This window comes from Drosophila ananassae, chromosome 2L (genome assembly GCF_017639315.1).
Source record: "Drosophila ananassae strain 14024-0371.13 chromosome 2L, ASM1763931v2, whole genome shotgun sequence".
NCBI lineage: Eukaryota > Metazoa > Arthropoda > Insecta > Diptera > Drosophilidae > Drosophila > Drosophila ananassae.
In genome coordinates this window covers 13,472,607-13,488,863 of record NC_057927.1, presented here as the reverse complement: position 1 = coordinate 13,488,863, position 16,257 = coordinate 13,472,607, and the positions used below count along the sequence as shown (strand labels likewise).

The following is a 16,257-nucleotide window of genomic DNA, read 5'->3' as shown; positions in this document are numbered from 1 at the left end:
AGTTCCACTTCAAATCTAGACATCAGCAGTATGAAATTATACTTGATTTGTTTTTTGTTTATTGTGGAGGCTACATTACACGTAAGAGTTTTCTGAATTGTTTAATATTTTCATAAATTCATTAAATGTTTTTTTAGAATGCGTTGGTTTTTAAGTTTTCGAACGTTATTTGCGAAAGTCACAATAAGTCATGGTTTGTTTTCAACCATTGCCGTCTAAAGGCGGTAAGCCGAGATAGGATCTTACTTAATATGGAGGGAACCGTTCTACATCCGGTCAGTAATGTGCAAGTTCACATTAAAGTTTTCAAAAGGGCGAGTGGCTACAAGCCGTGGTTATATGACATTCAGATTGATGCCTGTCGCTTTTTAAAAAGGAGTTATAATCCTATTGCCAAAATAGTTTACGGTCTTTTTCGAGAATTTACAAATATCAATCATACGTGTCCATTTGTGGTATGTTTTATATATATATATATTAAATACACGATTTTCATTGTTATGCCATTGTTTTAGGGTCCCCAAATTGTTAAGGATTTTTATCTGAAACCAGAGTTGCTACTTCTTCCTTTACCAACTGGAGACTATATGCTAGCATTACGATGGTTATTTTTTAATAGGATCCAATTCGATACAAATGTTAGTTTTGTTTTCGTTGAAGATATTGCAACCAAAAAAAAAGTTCATTAATCAGTAATATTATCTCCAAGGCAATAAAAAAATGTTTTTAAAATAACAAAGCAGAAGCTTTGAGTAATAAGCTTTTATTTACAAATAAGATGTATTATGCAGCCTTACTACACAAAACAGCTTTATACCCCAAATAAATGCAAAATAAAATTTAAAATTAATTTAAAATACACAAAAAACAAAAAAAAATAAAGTTAACATTTTATTTAAATATAGTATTTTTTATTACAGAAACAAAAATGTTAGTTAACAGTGTACTGTTAAACGCACGCACAGCTGTTCGTTCCACAGCCGCAAATTCTGCAAGAACTAGGAACGTTTTGGCAACGAAACACCGCGTCAATTTTGTTTTTTGTGAAAATTTGCCGCAACACATTAAAATTGGACTAAGCGGCCAGCTAATTAAGAACTAAACCACACACAGCGCCATGGCAGATGACACCAACGAGGATAGCTGGCTGTATGGCACCTCCAATCCGGACTCTACCACCGGCGTTTTGGGCAACGGCGGCGAATCGCTGACGGCGGAGCACGAGGCTGCGGCAGAGGCTCAAGCTTTGGCCGCCGTTGTGTCCGGGGAGAAGCCCGGCTCCGTAGGAGCACCTGGTGGAGATCTCGCCGAAGATGAGCTTCCTCTCTATCCGAAGGAAGAGGTTTCCGAGTACCACGAGTTCGATGACCCGGCTCAAGAAATGGAGGAGGACGAAGAGGCGCTGCCTGACACCACAGACAGTGGGAGCAGTCGGAGCCGGAGAGATCGTGACAGGGACGCTGACCGCGACGCCGATATGCATTCCCTTCGTGACCCAGAGGATGAGGAGATGACTGATGGACCAAGTATGCGTCGGGAGAGAGAGAGGAATGGATCAGGATCAGACGACGATGACGATGATGACTCTGACGACGATATCAATGTGGTTATCGGGGACATCAAGCAGGCGCCCAGCACGTACAACATTAAGCAACGTCCCAATTTGCTCGCCGGGGCCAGTGGAGCGGGCGGGGACAAGGCTAAGCCGGCGGCCCAGGCAGGAAAGTTCAGCATCGAAGATTTCGAGGGAGCAGGCACAATCAATGGCGTGGCGGTTCATGAGTTTAGCATCGACTCGCTGGAGGAGAAGCCGTGGCGCAAGCCGGGAGCAGATATTACGGATTACTTCAACTACGGCTTCAACGAGGAGACGTGGCGCGCCTATTGTGAGCGACAGAAACGCTTCCGTGTGGCGGAGAGCGGCGTAGGCCTGGCCAGCCTGACGCAGAACGTGAATCAGAACGCCCCGATCGGAATTTTGACGGACGGAGGCATGTCCATAGGCCCGCCTGGTATGCACAACATCCAGCCCATGGTGGGTATGGGTGGGGAGGGTGGTATGCAGATGCCGCCGCCAGGCATGCCACCCCCAATGATGCAGCACCAGTCGCGTTCTGGCATGGGCCTAATGCAGCGGCCACCGAGGCCCATCTCCACAACAGGCGGCGAACGCGGTAGCGAAAGGGGAGGCGGTGGAGTAAAGGAGAACGCCATTCAGGTGATGACCGCAGAATGCAGAGAGTATTCCCGCGGCGGTCTGGGACCTATGGCACCTAACTTCCCGCCCCCGGGTGCCTCCGACGAGCCGTTCTTCCACGAACCAGAGCCCTTTGATTACGGCTACGAACCGACCCAAGAGTCGCAGTGGGGTAGCGACAACGCCGGTTGGGTGCCAAGCGGCATCAAAGAGCTTACTCCCGGCCACGCTCACATGCAACAGCCCCCGCCAGGCATGCCGCCACCAGGTATGGGTGTTCCCCCACCACAAATGGGCGGTCCTCCGCCCAACTTGCGTGGAATGATGCCACCCAACATGCGCATGCCACCGAATATGAGTGAGTTCTGTGCGTGCAGTTTTTTTCATATCAATACTAATCCTGGAGATCTCTTTTAGATATGGGACCGCCTCCTGGAATGATGATGGGCAGTGGGCCTCCACCACAGATGCGTATGGGCCTTCCACCAAGAATGGCAATGGGAGGTAAGTTTCATTTAGTTATAATGTTTATTATGAATGTTTATCGATAATAATTCCTTACTATTTTTGAACCAGATCGCGGCAACTACGAGGACGATCGTGAGCGCAGACGGCGCGACAAGGACAAGCAATTAAAAAAAGATCAGGTATAAAAATCAGTTACAAATTATAAACCAATTGATTAAAATAACATTTTAAATTATTAAACAGCTGCGTAAGGACTTCTTGGACATGCTGAGGGAGCGCCATGACATTGAACGGCATACGAGATGGTACGACATCAAGAAGAAGTTCGAATCGGATCCGCGATACCGGGTATTGGATTCGTCATATCGCGAAGAGTACTTCGAGGACTATTTGCACATGCTGAAGGAGGAAAAGCGCAAGGAGCGTGACCTTAAGGAGCGCGAACGACATCGCGACAAGGATCGATCTCGGGACAAGGATAAGGATAAGGACAAAGAAAAGGATAAGGAGAAGGACAAAGATAAGGAAAAGGATAAGGATAAGGAGAAAGAAAAGGACAAAGAGAAGGAGAGTTCGAGGCGGGAACGCTCAAGGTCCCGAGAAAAGTCCAGCCGCCGCAAATCCAAGTCCCGCGAGAAAGATAGAAGTGAAAGAAGCAGTAAAGCCAGCGGCAGCAGCTCAACGAATTCCGGCACCTCCAGTCGCAGCGAAAAGAAAAAGTCTCATCGCAAGGACAAGGAAGAGGAGGAATAGCATTTGCATAGGTACTACTTGGGGGACGAACAAGAAACCACTCCCTAAGCTGCCCACCATTTTAAAATCCAATTCAAATACTTTAAAAACAATACAGAACAATTTGCAAACCCACTTCCAATAAAATAAAACAGAAACCCAAAAGAAATCAGGGGCTCAGTTAAAAAAACCTACAAAGATATTATATTTTGAATATGACATCTGCGTATAAGTTGTTCTTGTTTCTTTTTTATTAGTTCTCCTTCGTGGTTATATATTTTTTAAGGATATAATAAAGCGCATTTTATAGTTGAATAAACCCAAATTAACATCCAACATTTTTCTGAAAAACATAATTGTTTTGTTTGCGCAAATTAGAAATGCTTAAAAAATATAATACATATTTCAGTAAGTTTTGTTTTTACGTAAATTATTCATGCCATTTGGAAAAAGCTTTCAGGACATTGGCCCAGATATCGGAGCTGACCAATTGGTTTATTTTCCCGCAGTGAATACTGATTGGTTTTTGTCCCGTGACATTTAAAAGAATAAAAGCGAAATGGGTTTTAATAAGTTTATGCATTTATTTATTTGTATACCATAAATGGATCTGGCGGAAAACAAAATACAGTTTGACATAAGTGGAAAAAGGAACTTTAACAACACAATGACAGTCGGAATAAAAAATTGTGATCTTAATTAACCTCGAAATGAATGCATTTTCACAGATAAACGAATAACATATGAATGCACTTTTTAGTGACTGGCTTTTACTTAATTGACTTGTAATTGTCGCAACATTTTAATCAGCCAATACATTTGAATTTTAAAACAAATAAAATAAGTGTATAAGGTAGGAAATGATGCTGATTTTTCTTAAGACTAGTCTTTGGGTTAGTTATAAAAGTTTAGTGGGATAGTTTGAGTTGGCTTTGAATTACATTCCGCTTGAATTAGCTAAGGACTAGAGTCTATATGTATGTATTTTAACTGATATTTTAGTTTGATTTCCTCAATGCGGTTAGATTTCAGTTAATTTTCGAAACGCATGCACTGGATGAAAGTAGTTTACAATCCGACTATACTAAACACCATTATCTTAGAGCGATTACAAAATATACCATATATCATAGACAGTGAGACAAACAATCATCCTCGTCATCGATTCCTCGGGTTATTCCCCATTAGTCCACATAGATCTGCGTTTCATTTAAAAGTAACAACGATTGTCTTTAGAAAACTAAATTCACGTATGCGATTCTTATTCGATAAATATGTTTGAATGTCCTCTATATTCGCTAATATTTCGACTGAATTCAAGTTTAATTATTTTTTTGATTCTCAAAAGGAACATCGTGTACACATATCCCTATATTATTGGTATACATATCCTACTTTTACTTATAAAACCATGCGAGTGGAACAAAGAAACAGTCCAAAGGTTTGGATCAACTTTACGAGTATGGTAGTCCCTTGAGGATTAAAGAGAGTGTCAGTATAAAAGTGGATTTCCTTTCGGAATGTTGATGGTTTTTGATTATTACTTTTGAGATGTGGTTTAAGAAGATATTTTAAAATCTATGGTGAACAAATTTAGTTATATGCTACCAATATGGAAAAAACAGAAAAGCCATAGATCTTTTGTTGAAGAAATGTTTTTAATTTGTACTACTTTGGTAACATAATTCACTTGACTAGATTTTTGATTTCTTATAATGCTGATTCATTCTATGGAGACAATGGACAATGGACTGTGACTCTTTTTACTAACCACAACTTGAACTAATGCTCAACTAAATTGTACTTTCTTTTGCAGCTGGAATCGAGTTGGCATGCATCGAGGTACTTTGCTTTCCACATCACAACAATGGCACGTCATTCACATACTCACACGACACACTCACTTCCTTATTCGAATGATACGACATAAATCTTAATCGAAAAAAGAGCTATTGTAAGAAATTATTGCAGGATATTCCTTTTTATGTGTTTTTAAAGGGAATGAAAATCGATAACTTTAATATGGCTATGTCTAGACTACTTCATTTTGCTTATTCATTTTTGAATAAAATGGATATTTAATGGATCTTATATCGTATCATTGTACCATTCACTCGCACACTCAAACTGGGTTCGGTTGAGACCTAAAGCTTTGATTGGCCGCCCTTTCATTTCGATTCTGGGGGCCTTAGATTGTGCCCTATCTGCTCAGAAGTTGCTCGGCATTGAGCGTCAGCTCTGGGCCAGGATTAGAGCCATTATTGTTGTTGGTGGCTCCACTGTTGGTGTTGCTGTTGGAGCTGTTTTGGCTGTTGGCGCCGCTGTGGGGGTACATCCCATTGAGGGTTCGCGAGGGGGCGGGCGACGTGGGCGCAGACAGCAGGGGCGGGCTTAGCGCCAGAGGCGGTAGCGAGGGCAGTGGCGGCGACTGCGCCTCCAGGGTTGAGGGGGGACTGCGGTTGAGATTGCTGTCCAGACTGCTGTGATGTTGCGAGGAGGCCGGTGACAACGGTATCTCTTCGATCTTCTCCAGATCCTGGGCGATCGAGGCCGAGTTCTGTTTGTGGGCCCGCGTCAGCGTTCCCTTCGGACTCCTGGCGGTGTCGTGGAGGAGGGGTATATCCAGCATGGAGCTCTTGACCCCAGAGCTTCCGCTTCCCAGCCCACCACCTCCTCCACCGACCGCCCCGCCCACCAAGGAGGCGTAATTAGACGCCTGCAGGGAGTGCTGGTGCTGCTGCTCTCCCTTCGCCTGCTGGTCGTCGCGGTCCAGGCTGAACTGGCGACGCAGCAGGCGACTGGAGCCGGGCTTACTGTCGTACCGATTGACTCCTCCAATTCCGATGCCGCTTCCCACTATTGAGGAGCAGCCGACGCCACTGCCCGGGCCACTGCTGTTACCGTTTCCGGTTCCGGTGACGCCCGCCCCGGCCCCCGCCATCCCGTAAAGATATTTGCCGTCATAAAACTGGGTCAGATTGCTCTCACTGGGACTGAGACATTTGTAGTGATTATACGGCGAACTGAGGTCCATCATCTCCTCGATCTTCTTGTACAGCCTGGAACTGGAACCGCCCGCCGAGTTCGGCAGCCGGTTGAAGTTGTTCGGATTCAGGAGATTGTCCGGCGCGAGTTCCGACAGCTTCCGTGACTGTGGACTGGTGCTGCTGGGCGTCGTTTTACTTCCCGGGAATTCAGGACAGAGCGTGGCATTCGGGCTGATGGTGTTCGTTGAATTGGAGTCCAGCGAGTAGGAGTTGGGCAAATTAGCACCGGATCCCAGATCCGCATTCGTGGGTGGGGTTATTTCCACCTTGACCTCTACGGACTCTCCAGCCAGGGATGAGCTTTGCGAGGAGGAGGGATTTGTGCTCGTCCGGGACTTGTTGGCCTGCGCCTTCAGGGTTATCGAGTTGCGAATGAGAGATTCATCCAATCTGGGGGATTTTAATGAATTAATTATTCGTAGTGCGGAATTAAAAGTTTCAATACCTACCCATGACTCTCTCTTTAGGAAGGCGGTGGAAAGTATTTTAAAAGTTATTACATTGGTTTAAATGGTAAAAGGTATTCCTGGCTAATAAAACACTTAAATAGTTTGCTAAACTTACCCAATTGGAGGTGGAGCTGGAAGTGGTTTTTCGAATCCCTTCTTGCCCAGTAGCCAGAACGTGTTCATCATGCCCTTTCCCTTGATATCAATGAGACCCCGTGGCTCTATCGCATAACCTCCACGTGCTTCCAACCGGTCCCTTGTCTCTTGGGACATGTGAATCCGCCAGGAGGATCCTTGAACCAAAAAACAGAACCATATTATCAGTGAAATCACTTAAAATTAAATAAGACCTTAACTCACCCGTTGACTCCATCCGAGAGGCTGTGTTGACCGTGTCTCCAAAAAGACAGTATCTGGGCATCGTGAGTCCTACCACTCCGGCACAGCAAGGACCTGTGTGAAGGCCAATCCTCAGCTGGAGCGGAACTCCAGGCAGATGCTTCACATTGAAGCGGCCACTCTGATGCAGTAGGTCCAAGGCCATGGTGGCTATTTGCTCGGCATGATCGGGTATCTTCACGGGCAGGCCACTCACCACCATGTAAGCATCGCCAATGGTCTCCACCTTGTAGACATTGTAGGCATTGATCGTGGCATCGAAGATCGTATAGAGATCGTTGAGCAAATCCACAACCTGCACGGGACTGCAGTGGGCGGCGATTGTTGTAAAACCAACAATGTCGCTAAAGTATATAGTCACATCGGAGAATTCCTCCGGGTCGACGGCCAAGCCCATCTTCAGTTTCTCAGCCACAGAGCTATTTCAATAAATTTAAACAAATTAAATATTGTAATATAATAAAAATAATATTGATACCACCTTGGCAACATGCGATTCAGCAGCTGCTCAGTCTTCTTTCGTTCAATGTCGAGTTGTTCGGTTCGCTCTCGAATGAGTTCCTCCAGGTTGTTCGAGTACTTTTCGAGCATTTGGAACATGGTGTCTACGAAGTTCACCTTTCGTCCATGGTTGAGCATCTTGAAGCGCTCATAAACTCTGAGAAAAAGTGAGTGATAGTTTTATGAATTATTCAGACGAGGAAGCCCAAGCCCAATGACTTACGAATTAAAATCTGGTCGCATGTCAGGCTGCTCGGCCCAGCACTGCCGCATGATATTGATGGCCTCTGGAGGTGCGGCTCCCTTGGAAACGGAGGGTCGAATCAGTGGCGGGGGTTTCTTGATCTTGGCGATGATGTCCTCCGGGGCCAGAGAGAGCATGCAGTAGGGCTCGCCGCGCACCACCACCTCTTGCATAATGATCCCAAAGGAGTAGACATCTCCGGGCTGAGTGCCCAGCTGGATCCTACCGTGTTGGTGGTGATGGTGGTGCTGCTGCTGGTGGTGCTTCATACTGCGCAGTAGCTCCGGCGCTGTCCACAGCAACTCCTTGGCGCTCCTGGGCTGCGGAGTCAGGCCCTGGGACTCGTAGAAAGAGCTGAGTCCGTAGTCGGTGATTTTGAGCACCCAGCGGGCATCCACCACGCAGTTCCTGGAGGTCAAGGCGCCGTGAACGCGCAGCGGGGACGTGTGCAGGTATCGCATCCCCCTCACCAGATCCGTCAGCAAGCTTAGGCGGAAGGACCAGTCCAGCTTAATCTCGTCCATGATGAGCACATCCTGCAGCGATCCTCTTGAGCAGTAGTCGAAAACCATCGCCGTACGATTAGGATCGGATAGCCAGCCTATTAGTGGGTTTATGTTCTCGTGCCGTAGCCCGTGGGCCATCACTAGCAGATCCATCGCCTTGGAGCGCAGCTCTGCCGAGCCGTTCATGTGGATCTCCTTCAACTGGACGAGATCGCCGTTGTACCGCGCCCGCATATCCAGGTGGGCGGGATTGTGCCTCGCCAAGCTTCCCGTGGCCGAAGATCCGCTCTTACCGTTGACTGTGGTGGTGGCAGCACCTCCACTGGAGTTCCCCGGAGCTGCTGCCCCGGGTATGACAAATCCGAGATTCTTCAGAGAGCCAATGGAGCCCTTGAGCAGGTCGGGTTTGTCCACTTCCGGACCACCGAACTCCTGCAGCTGTTGTAGCCAACAACAGAGCATAGCTTCGATGCCTTCGTCCACCTAGAATCAAGTATGATAAGCTTAAGGAGTCCCCTCAGGATAGAGTAAGCTTACCCTTCTCGAATCCACCGGAAACACAAAATCGCTGGCGGAAAGGACTATCTTGTTGGGTCCTTTGGAGAGACGTTTTCGCAGGAAATAGTTTCTGAAGGATAAAAGTGAAGAGTTAACAGGATGTATCCCTAATTAATAGTTCTCTTAGTAGGTCTTAACTTATTCATTTTAATTCAAACCACATTCGAGCCAGACTACATTTATCCTAGTTGGTTAAACAAACATGGCTTAGTCCTACTTAGCAGGACTGCCAATTAACGTCCTACCTTCCCAGGTGATCCTTCACCTTCGACCATTGCAATCTGCATCCATTAACCCACGCAGTCCATGAGGGCGGCCCTTGTGTTCTTGCGGTTGGGACCGTAAAAAGTTTTTACTGCCTCCTGCTTACTCGCACCTAACAGTTCCTTCGTCCTTCGTCCTGCTCCTGCTGCTGTCCCTGACCAGAAAAAGGTGGAGCTGGCAAAACCGCAAATTCATGCAGCAATTGTTATGCCAGAAGTTTGCCACGTGGCCAAAGTCAAGTCGGGTTAAGTGTATTAGGGGCATTAATGGGCTGCTGCTGGCTGTTGCACGAAAAGAAAAACTCTGTGGACACACGTGTGCCGGTTGTTAACTAGATATCCAATTCGATCTAGAAACAACAAAAAAGAAGGAAACTGACATTGAATTTTGCTTCCTGTTCTCTCATTTATGGCGAAACTTTTGGACTTAACTAGGGCAAAGTTAAACTAGGCTTTGCTATGTGAAGGATATGACGATTCTTGGTCACAAAAATTGACTATAATTAAGAATTAAGAAGCCTTGGGGCATTTTTAAATCTGATTGGATTAGTCTACTTTAAGAGTAAGCTCTTCAAATATTGTCTGCATCGTTTAGATCCCCGAACGGCTCTGTTTATCCTTTTGTTTTTCATTTTTTGTGCGCAGGATTATGCTAAAGCTTTGTCAAATGCAACACCCAAGGGTATTTAAGCATCGTCATACTAGAGTAACTTTTTCATATCTCCCTGCTTGCCGGGTTTTTCCTTTTTTCCCCCGGACAGGTGTGTCCTTCCCGGTCAGGCTATTCGTTTGTTCATTTCTCATTTTTTTTTTTGCGTATTTTGTTTCGTGTCGCTCCCGCTAATTAAAACTTCATGAGTTGCATTTTAGCCGACGGGATAAATCCCTCGGTTTGCTGCGGTTTAAAGTTGCCTATTCTGTTAACTAGTTTAAGGCTGGCAATTCAGGCAGCAATTAATGAGAGGTTTCATTGGGATGAAATCAGGGAGCCGACATGCCATAGAGTAAATGATTTGTTTAACCGCATTTGAGGTTTTTTTTTTGCGAGCATAAATGTCACAATACAGTCGGTTGGGTGGGTGGCATCTTGTACCACGCTTTGATGAATGTAATTAATTAATTAAATGCCGATTTTAATGGCAAACCATCGCCATCGACTGGCTGAATGGATGGATTGTGGAAGTTGAGTGTGCGGTTGGATATTGATTTTCCACGCATGATTTCCAGCCGGCCGCAAACTAAAATCTGAATTCAGATTTCCACACCACCGATCCATCTCGATGAGTCCCGCTGTGCTTTGACTTTCGGCCTGAATTATTCAGGTCGAGGGGGCGATAATAATTACCGGAATACAAAATGAGCTAAATTCCCCAAAGCTGCCATCAGATTTGATTAAACGTGGCTAAAGTTGTTTCAACATGCGTTGAAATATGTATTATTTTATTAGTATTTTGAGTCGACCTACCAGATCTGTATAAACCAGATAAGGAATACATTTAATTATATTTTATTCTTTGAAAAACATAAAGTATAGATTATGAAATTTCTAGGCTATGGGCCTATGGGCCGTACAAATCAATTAGCAGCAAACTCCGGTTGAAAAAGAGAAACCAATGCTGGGAGGCGAAACGACGGCGAAAGGACTTGCCACGTTACTGCCCAATCCAAAGGATATTGGGCCATTGCGTGGGACATGGATTTCCAAAAGGATGAACGAGTGGCTGCCTTTTGGGTGTCTAATTGATTATTTGCTGGGAAGTGGAAGCAAAGTTTGTTGTTTCATCTACACAAGGCAGTTGTGAGGGGAATCGTAATTATACCAGAGCAGTTGTTTCATCCTGAATTTCAAATGCGAATTGCTGGGCGATAAATTTGCTTCAGCTTTCCTTAATTCACAGAATTCTAGCCCCAAAGCCTGGTCACAAACTTTAAAGGAATTCCAAAGTTTGTTGAGAGAGTAAAGATATTTAAGAATTCACGGGAATTTTCTTTTAGTAAACTTTTAAACAGTTGAAATGTTTTATGGGGATCGTCCTTACAGTTTAAATTTCCTTGAAATAATTTATTAATGACTTACCTCATTGCAATTCCTGCCGCCACACTTCCAGCCACGATGATCACTAGCACCCCCACGCAGATCGCCACTATGGTCCAGCAGATGGCTCCACAATGCCACAACTGGACGCTGCTGACGAGGAGCCACTCGTCATAGCCCGGCTGCACGGAGTGGGTGATGTACGAGCCACTCGATCCATCCTGCGAGTCGTTCTCTCCCCGCCGTTCTTCCCTCTCGAGGATGAGCAGCGGGCGCCACTTGAAACTGGCCGCCTGGACATCCTGCAAAATGTCCAGAACAACGAAATCGAATTTGGCAATGGCTTCCGCCTGATCCGAATCGGTTGCAGTGTTGACAATCAAGTCGTAGAGCGGCAGGAGGCTGCGGTAGGGATACAGTTTGTCCAGGCCACTGGCCGAAGGTTCTGTGTCGTTCTGAGTGTGGCCGCCCCTGGGAATTACACCCACATCCGAGCTTCCATGGGGCGTGCGAAAATGCTGCATTGTTGCCATCAGACCGGCGGCATTCAGAAAGTGTCGGTGTCGGTCGCTTAGCAGAGTCAGCACCAACAGATTGCTACTGACCAGGCTGGTGGTTGAATTTGAATTGGCATTGGAGGCACTGCCCCGTTCCGCACTGACGATGCGTGCCAAATATTTGTAGAACCGATGCTCGACATCCAATGAGCCGGCCACCATGTCGATGAACAGGATTTTCGTGTGGGGCCTCCGGGGGTGTGTGTCCCTGTCCGCATCCTTCCTCTGACTCCTGCCCCACTCATGGCCGATGGTGGCTAAAAGGCGCAGAGTGCTGGCATCGTTTAGAGGAGCTGTTATGATAATTGCTGAGAATTCACACAGAAACATAAAAGAAGTATTTATTTGAAATCTTTTTTGCAATAAAAAATTGCATTATATAATGATTACTTTTAAGTCATTTGAAGTCGAAATTGATATTAAATTGGAAAAATTACTCTTCTATTTAAAGTTTAATTCACTATATCCATATTTTTAAAAGATTTATAAGTGAAATTAAATTTGTATCTGAAAAGAATCCCTTTACTTTACATTCTGTAACTGCCATCCTACTGAATGCCGTATTCTGTTTGGGTAATTACGTTCTTAAGCAAAAAAAACCGCATTTAACTGAAGGATAATTATATTTTTAATTTTCTGAATTGTTTTCCTTTAGTGCAGTGGCCAGTTTACAATGACCCGTGACCCGGAGCCCAGCGGTACTCACCTTTGCCCGGCTTATCCTGGCCATGCAGGTCACGTATTGTGCTGCCAATTTCGATGCGATACGGCACATGCAAGTTGGCCGCTATGGCGAGTCCTAGGCCCCAATTGTCGTCTGAAAAGCGTAGAAAGAGAAAGGGGATACAGTAAGAAAGAGACAGGATGAGAGACAGAGGAAGAGGTAAAGGCTGGGTGGATGTCGAAATTAAATTGCGTTTTTGCGGCACGAAGAGAGTTGGTTGGTGTCATTTGTGTTGTGGCCGTTGCATGATGCAACCTTCTGCAGTGGCTTATTTTAGTCCATAATGAACATTTTCATGGGTTAAGTGCGGTTTGCCTATGCAGTCCTGCATGATTGCTTCCAAAGAGGGTTTCAAACTGGCTTTGGAGCTTATTTAGGGGCACGTAGGGTCTTAAATGCTTAGGATGTTACTAATGGAAGACTTTGGGGCTTACAAGGACCACATGTAAGCTACAGGACTTATCTCATTCTGAAGAAATTTCTAAAACTATAAAATAACAACTTTTTATCTTTTGAATTTTTTGTTATCGTCTTTAACATTCAATGCAATTTAAGATCGCTGGGCAAGAGGAGTTCTCACAAGAGTCCCAACAGCGAAAAAAAAATCAATAAAATTTGCAGTGGCAATTCCGGAAGCCAGGTTTCTGCGGCTTCTGTGGCAGTTCGATTGCGACAGACTGGGTCTTGGACTTGGATCTGGATGACATATCCCCTGCACCACCCATCTCCTCCCCGATCTCGGCCATGAAGCCGCAGTTCTTACGCGCCTGCCGAGGACAGGGACACTTGTCCAAGCTGGCGGCCGCCACCCGGGCGTTGAACTCCTTTTCGGTGGTGGGGGCTCGGGGAACGTACTTATTGGGATTGCAGGCCATCACCCGCCAGTTGGGGTGCGGAGCTAGGTAGTCAATGCCGCTGGCCAGGATCTCTTTGGCCAATCGCTTGCACACCAGCGGATCGTCGACGGCGGCCATCAGCTGGCTGTCGAACTTCTTCTCCTCCTCAGCCTGGATGCGCTTCATTTCAACGATCTGAGCGTCCAGATCGGCCTTGTACTTGATCTGTCGGCATAACTTCATCTCGTGGGTGATCTCCGGATGGACGAAGCGGTTCTCCAGCATCTTATTCTCGTGCACCTCTGCCTCCAAAAGCAAGCGCCGCTCGTAATCGTCACAAAGTTGCTTTCGCAGGATTTCGTAGCACTTCTCAGCGGCCTCCTTCTTTACGCGAATTCTTTCTGTAAGGTTGACCTTGGTGCAGATATCCAGCTGGTAGAGATCGGCAGTGCGCTCATCCATCATCTTCTCGATGCCCAATTCGAGGGACTGCATGCGGCGCAGATAGGCGAGGTACTCCAGGGTGGCGCGGTTGAGCTCCCTCTTGTTCTTTTCGATCTTCTCGCGGGCCTCCGCCTCCAGGCGCTGGGTCTCCCGGCAGAAGGCCAAGTGCTCGGCCTTCTCTTCCTCCCACTCCTTGAGGCGGGCGCACCGCTTCCGCTCGATCTCCTTGAGGAGCTCGTCCTGGTACTCAAGCTGCTTGACCGAAGCCGGCGTGTGCTCCTTGTCAAACTCCTCCAGGCGGATCTCCTCAAGCAGGGCGTTGATCACCCGCTCCTCCTCGCGGCGCACCGCCTCCTCCTGGGCCCGTTTCTCCTCGTGCTCGGCCACCTGGACACCCAGGACGTGGTTGACCTGGGCCTGCATCTGCTGCCGCTTAAAGTTCTCGTCCTCTTGTAAGCAGTCGAACTGGGCCCAACGCCTGCGATTCAGCTCCTGCCAGCGCTGGTCCATCTCGCACTCACGTCGCTTTTTGCGCTGATTTTCAAGGATCTGTTCCTCCTGGATGATCTTCGTCTCCACAAGGTCCTGGTGGCGTAGTGCCTCGCGTATCTCGTAGCAATCGAGCATCACCTGCTGAATGTGCTTCTCCTCGAGGAACTGCTTCTGCTGCTTGGCCACCTGTTCCTTGATGGCGTGCAGATGCTCCTTACGCTCTTTGATGTCCTGGTCGATACGCGTCTTCACCGTATTGGAGAACTCCTCCTCGTACCGCTTGTCCTCCTCTTCGAGCATGTTCTTCAGGCGAGCGCTCCTTTCCTGCAGCTCCTGAAGAGCCACCTGCTTCGCCTTCGCCACCAATTGGCCGATCTGGGTGTGCAGACTCTTCCGGTCCGTCCGCTGGATGAAGTGGAAGTGATCTTCTCCGCGCCCACAATTCTGCATCGTGATCGGTCTTTCAGATACCAAATAACCACAAAATATATATCTATATAGAAAGTATCTAATGTGCTCTGATAATTTTCAGGCAGTATTCCGATTTCCAAATTAAATATCTAAAGACGGAAATATCAAATCCCATGATGTTTATAACCTTTACACCTACAAATTATGTAATAAATCAATTAAAATTAAACCAAACCACATAATTAAAAAATTAGGTACATTAATTTAATTCAGCCACGTCTAAAAGAAATCTTCAACAACGTGCAAACTAGCTATTATCTTCATGTTGGATCTCCTCAGATTTTCTCCGGAAGTTACGACCTTGGGAGGTGCCGCCACAGTCCTGGCAGATACGAAGCCTTTGCTGGGAAAGCCGACATGATTAATGGGACACTCAATGGGGAGAAACACTCTCGGTGGCCACCTCCCTGGCCCCATAAAGCTGACTAATATCCCCCCGGAAAAGTGCCGTAGATCATGGGAACCAATGCAAGGCCCATAAAATGCAATCCCCCGTAAATAGATTTTGCTGCATTGTCATGCTCAATGTGCAGATTTCTGAAACGGTCATCTCTGGAATAATTTATGAACCTCACACCCACCTACTGACGGCGAACTGTGGCGAAAAGGTGGCCGAAAAGTGGCCGTCTGGAAAACATGTTAAAGCTTCCATTGGCGGGACAGCTAATGGGACATTACACATACGCGGTGTTGTCAAAAGCATTTAATGCAGTTGTGCCGCGTCACTGGGCGCCTGAAATTAAATGACTTCTCAGGTAGGAGGAGCTGCAATGTGTTTTCAGTCTTAATATTAAAGAGTGCCTTAGGCAGGTCCTTCCGCCGCTCCTTCCTTTTTACGTTCTATAAACTCAATTAGCAATGCAGCTGACAACACGCTAATTAACTGAGATGTGAGCTGGAAAAACTTGACAGAACTTGGAAGCTGCCACGTGAACAGGAAAAGCAACGAAAGAAAATGGGCACCGAAAAGTAAAGTAACGCCACCAGGCGATGCACAAAACAAAATTGGCATTGTTTTTTGGGGAATATATACAACTGAAGAATAGTAATAGTTATTAAAATACTTATAAATGCTTATCTAGATTTAAGATCTTAAAATTTAAGATTATATTAATTTTTTTTAGTGAAAATATACGGGAGTGCCGGAGTACTTCTATAACCCCATATAATATTGAGTTTTCTTAGATAAATGTATATTTTAAGAAGATATTGAAAAAAAATGTATAATAAACTTATTGTTTAAAAATGTTTCTCAGTGCCGTGCCAAACTATATGGGCCTGGGTTCCATCTTCTGCGATTGGCAAGTGCATGTTTGCCCAAGTGCAAAATTGTG

At 46.0% G+C, this 16,257-nt stretch overlaps 4 protein-coding genes across 4 annotated transcripts in view; 2 read left to right on the top strand and 2 right to left on the bottom strand.

Annotated features, from left to right (window-relative positions):
• The first annotated feature begins 30 nt into the window (after window positions 1-30).
• On the top strand, window positions 31-730 carry LOC123256986. Its single transcript, XM_044714047.1, has 3 exons — window positions 31-81; window positions 138-455; window positions 516-730. The coding sequence occupies exons 1-3, from the start codon at window positions 31-33 to the stop codon at window positions 687-689; spliced, it is 543 nt and encodes a 180-aa protein (XP_044569982.1). The 3' UTR covers window positions 690-730.
• Window positions 731-969: 239 nt separating this feature from the next.
• Window positions 970-3,616, top strand: LOC6499454 (pre-mRNA 3'-end-processing factor FIP1). The gene is made up of 4 exons (XM_001954572.4): window positions 970-2,555; window positions 2,615-2,701; window positions 2,774-2,844; window positions 2,909-3,616. The coding sequence occupies exons 1-4, from the start codon at window positions 1,118-1,120 to the stop codon at window positions 3,416-3,418; spliced, it is 2,106 nt and encodes a 701-aa protein (XP_001954608.1). The 5' UTR covers window positions 970-1,117; the 3' UTR covers window positions 3,419-3,616.
• A 341-nt stretch (window positions 3,617-3,957) lies between these two features.
• LOC6501131 overlaps window positions 3,958-16,257 on the bottom strand; it is a 56,113-nt gene continuing 43,813 nt past the window's right edge. Inside the window, exons 6-14 of the mRNA XM_032449515.2 lie at window positions 12,663-12,773; window positions 11,442-12,264; window positions 9,081-9,171; window positions 8,017-9,026; window positions 7,774-7,950; window positions 7,254-7,711; window positions 7,009-7,186; window positions 6,894-6,905; window positions 3,958-6,834 (exon numbers count right to left, since the gene is read on the bottom strand). Of these exons, the coding sequence (XP_032305406.1) occupies window positions 5,598-6,834; window positions 6,894-6,905; window positions 7,009-7,186; window positions 7,254-7,711; window positions 7,774-7,950; window positions 8,017-9,026; window positions 9,081-9,171; window positions 11,442-12,264; window positions 12,663-12,773 (4,097 nt within the window). The 3' untranslated portion in view covers window positions 3,958-5,597. The remainder of the gene's footprint in view (window positions 6,835-6,893; window positions 6,906-7,008; window positions 7,187-7,253; window positions 7,712-7,773; window positions 7,951-8,016; window positions 9,027-9,080; window positions 9,172-11,441; window positions 12,265-12,662; window positions 12,774-16,257) is intronic.
• On the bottom strand, window positions 13,171-15,026 carry LOC26514799 (golgin subfamily A member 6-like protein 22). Its single transcript, XM_014911854.2, has one exon. It carries the CDS (start codon window positions 14,900-14,902, stop codon window positions 13,286-13,288), a length of 1,617 nt encoding a protein of 538 aa, XP_014767340.1. The 5' UTR covers window positions 14,903-15,026; the 3' UTR covers window positions 13,171-13,285.